The 4,326-nt window shown below is 36.5% G+C and overlaps 1 protein-coding gene across 1 annotated transcript in view; it reads right to left on the bottom strand.

Moving 5' to 3' along the window:
• Positions 1 to 3,282, bottom strand: part of cds2 (CDP-diacylglycerol synthase (phosphatidate cytidylyltransferase) 2) — a 23,724-nt gene extending 20,442 nt beyond the window's left edge. Inside the window, exon 1 of the mRNA XM_014032335.1 lies at positions 3,106 to 3,282. Within this exon, the coding sequence (XP_013887789.1) occupies positions 3,106 to 3,177 (72 nt within the window). The 5' untranslated portion in view covers positions 3,178 to 3,282. The remainder of the gene's footprint in view (positions 1 to 3,105) is intronic.
• Positions 3,283 to 4,326: the final 1,044 nt, after the last annotated feature.

The raw sequence follows: 4,326 nt of genomic DNA, 5'->3' as shown, positions 1-4,326 counted from the left end.
ATCCAGAATTAGTCTTGTCGTCACCATAACAAAAATCTCCCCAACACACACATGCTTTGCACATACTGTTTTCCACGAACACAGATGCCACAATAAATATTATTTTCTACATTTAAAAAAACTGAACCACAAATCAAACATTCTGACCTGCAAACAGTTTTTTCTCTTTGCAGAACTTTGCAAAAATCAAAACAGAAACCTAGAAAACCCACAAGACATTTTTTTTATTTTTGTGTTCTCAACATTTAAAACTCTTGAACTAGCCATTATTTTATGTGCAAAGTGCATTCTGGGTAGACGATGACATCAGCAGTTTCATGTTTAATGAAGAGCAGAAACCATATTCATGAAGTGCCACATGATGCTGCTTTAATACATTTCCAGTTGAAAGGCAACATGGGAAATAAAGCAGGCTTTTAAAGCTTTTCTTCAAACTACAAAAAAGGAAAATACACAAAGTTGCAAAGTTGTCACCTCGTCTTACCTAGAGCTGCAGAATGTGTGATAACAGTACTTTTTATTGCGATTACGACACGTCTTGCAATAAATGAACAAATACTAAATACTGACTCACATTAATACAAACATCTGAGCCGACCGTGTTTGTTGCAGTTCACCAGTTCTTGGCGATATGCCCGTTGCACAGACTGTTATCACGATGAYGATACATTTGAGATAGATTGTGCAGCACTACACTTATCTGATCTGTTTGAAACTTTTAAAATGAACTTTTCTTGAAGAAATACAAGCGTCTGCTGCTTTACATGCTAACATTTTAAACAAAGATTCTGCACAATCTGTTAGCAATCTAGGAGTGTGTTGTGGATGATTCTCAACTACTGACACACCGAATTTTTGTCCAATGTCTAAACAAACAAAAAGAATATCCATTTTTTGTGTTTGCTAAAGCTATTTAGCTGTGACGGCCATCATGAATCTGGTTGACTCCAAAGGTTAATAAGTTATGGTTATATATCCTATGGTTACTGTCTGAGTTTCATTAAAATGTGTACACTAGGCACTGGTTCAAGAGATGTTTAGCTAACCACACCCTTCAGCTCATTCCCAGTAGTCCGTACAGAGACCTTGACCCAGTGTTGACAAAAGGTGGAGCATCTAAAAGCAGCTGAAACACAAACTCCAAACACCTTCGCTCCACTYTCACCTTTCAGCCCCTGGTCTTCTTCATGTTAGGAAACACTTGCTGTGATGAGCTCAGTAATGTTTTCATCACTTGATCAGAGCTCAGACCCTAACTGAAGGTGATCAGAAGTCAAAATTATTATCGGTTACGAAATGTGGCTGATAATGTTTATGCCAGTATTAATAAAAACACATATACATATACATTTACACAATAAATAGTAATGAAACTTGCTGAATTTAGTCTATGGGTGTCTATGGGGACCAAATCCAAGATGGCTCCTCACAAAATCTGATTTTAGAAAACAGAAACAGCTACATCTCAGTCAATTTAACAAACTTTAACTTAAACGTTAAAAGCCTGCTAGTAGCTGAAGCTGAGACTGATCCACAGATTCAGAGCACTAACAGGTTGCACAATATCTGAAATTTTTGCCATTTACTATTTGCAGTCAGTTATGTCTGTGTTTTAGCAAGTTTAGCAAGTTTTAGCAAAACATTCCTTTAGTTTTTTGACATGTTATGATAAAACAAGCAGCAAATATGCAAAGCAGCATTACTTTTAAAGCAACTCCAAATGAGTGCAACAGCCAACACATTGAAAACAAGTCCATTTTACAGACTGTCCTCAAATTTAGTGCAGCTGAGACTCATTCTTAACACATTATACCCATTATAGTTTATGCTTATAATAGCAGCAACTGTTGATGTCAAACTGTCTGTTAGCAAAATATTGCAAGAACCAGAGATATTTTATTGAATCTTGGGGACAGTAATCACGTGTTTACCACTGATTAACTTCAGAAATCATTCCTTATCAAGAAGGCCGCCACAGATAAGTAACATCATCAAACACAACAATGTGTGTAACTGTTTGACAATTATTCAGCTAAAATGTGATGTGCATCTAAAATTCATTCATAACACACAAAATGAGTTTAAGATTACTACATATAATGCTGTTTTCAATACTTGCTATGTTATAAGGCTTAGAAAGCTCAGTTGTTCTGGCTTTATGACGTTTTAAATCAGTAATGCAATGCAAGGTTCACAACAATGGGAGACTAAATAGAAGGATTTGCATTAATAATACAAAACTAAAAACATCKTGTCTTGTAAATTYTATATCTGTAAAGCTAAACTCAGTGTTAATCTATAAGACCACTAAATGCATTCATACAACAGTCTGAGAGACTGACAATACATTAAACTCACACTGTCTGTTTCTGAGCCTCTATCTGTGGGTTAACAGTCATGTTGACCTAACAGACTGACTTTTAATGTTTATTTACCTCCACGTTGCACTGGGTTTCGTTTAAACTGGAGTAATATGTTGAAACTCTTCATGTTTCTACTCTTGGTGTGTTTTTCTGTAGCAGTCAGACCAGTCAAACTAAAACTGCTTCACGGGAATAATGTGCACAGGCCAAGACACGTTAGTGTTAACAGGGAATGAGCTAAAAGTGCACGTTTGACTTTAAACACAAAAACACCAACAAGAAGAATAAGCATGAACTGAGCCCTTTGCTGACTTTATGACAAAGGTCAGGCGCTAACACGCCCACAGAGCATCTGCTAACATGCTGCTGAGTTAAAAAAAAAAAAAAAAAAAACACTGATTATATTCAAAACAAGGGCTCCTGAGGCATGAGACGGAGTACATACAATGTAAAAACCTGACATAATATTACGGGTTTGTATGTTTTGTTTTTTGTCATCGTATTGCATCAAACACATCATCTATCTGAAGTGTAAAATTTAAAGTTTGGCGGATGATTTGCATGCCATGATTTGTTGACTTGTAAGATTAAAAAGCTGTTGTTTCAACTTTAAATTAATGGACGTACTCTTTAAAATGCATGCCACAGGATTATTATAGCGGCCGCTTGTTTCCAGACACGGTGACATCACAGTGTAGCTAGCTAACTGTTAGCATCTTCGTCCTGTCTGTTAAATGTCTACCTTGTCCTCGGACGGCTGCTGCTGTAACGGCGGCTCGGTGTCTTTGGCTCCACGGTGCCGTAACTCCGTCATCTTCCAGGCAGGAGGCCGAACGTCAACAGCCGAGGTCCGGGGGAAGCAACAAGAGGTCGTTTGCTGGATATTTTTCTGCTCAGCTTCGAGCTAGATGCTGCTGCTGCTGCACAGCAACGCTTGAAGAACCCACTTGATGTCAAAGAGATGTTCCGGTTTTCAAAATAAAATCCTCATTCTTTGAAGACCCCGAGGTGAAATGATTACTACTTCTGATACAAATACACACTACAGTAAACAATACTGGTGCACATTTTAATCAGAATCAATATTACACAAGACGATCCAGACATTAGATTTGAATTGAATTTGAAAGTGACTTTTTTTAACCAGCATAATCTCCATCCTTTCCATACTTTTTATTTCTAACCTGATAATTGGATTTACTTCTTGCTTGTTGTTTCTTCACATTTAAATCATGTTCTGTAGTTGTATAAAGTACCTCAAAGTGATACTTGAGTAAAAGTACAAGTATCTTACCATAATTACTTGGTGAAAGTTCAAATCTCCTCTAAGAATATTACTTTAGTAAAGGTCTTACAGTATCTAATATATTTTACACTTAAATATCAAAAGTAAATTTCTGACATAAAATGTACTTAAGTATAGTATNGAGCTGATTTATCCAGATGCTTTCCTCATTAATTTCCACTGCTTCTGTTGAAAGACCCTTAAAACTTCCTATAGGAATTATTGAATCAGGTCATCATGTGAGACATTTGACAGAAAGTGGTAAGCTACAATACATTGTTGTTTTAAATAAAAATAAAACTGTACTCTATTCTTCTGCTCAGAGTATATAGGATCACTCAGTACTGTGTGCTGCTATAGTCAAACATTTAATAAAGCATTTACTCTCATTATAAATCATTTCCTCTGTGCTTAACAAACTGACAATTAAATAAGTCCATTGCAGATGGAGGTTTTCTGAAAAATATTTATGTATGAAACAGTATTATGAAAGAGTCTCCACACAGAAGCAGCTGCTAGAACGCCTGCATGCAGAGACATGCAGGGAACACAGCTATTTTCTGTCTGCTGGTTCCTATGGAAACAATATCTGCTATTCAGGATACTTTAGTTAAAAATAGGAGCCCTTTTCACACACACACACACACACACACACACACACACACACACACACACACA

This window comes from Austrofundulus limnaeus, unplaced genomic scaffold (genome assembly GCF_001266775.1).
Source record: "Austrofundulus limnaeus strain Quisiro unplaced genomic scaffold, Austrofundulus_limnaeus-1.0 Scaffold1422, whole genome shotgun sequence".
NCBI classification, from domain to species: Eukaryota; Metazoa; Chordata; class Actinopteri; order Cyprinodontiformes; family Rivulidae; genus Austrofundulus; species Austrofundulus limnaeus.
Note: the sequence above shows the minus strand (reverse complement) of the source record. Positions and strands in the feature narration are given on the sequence as shown.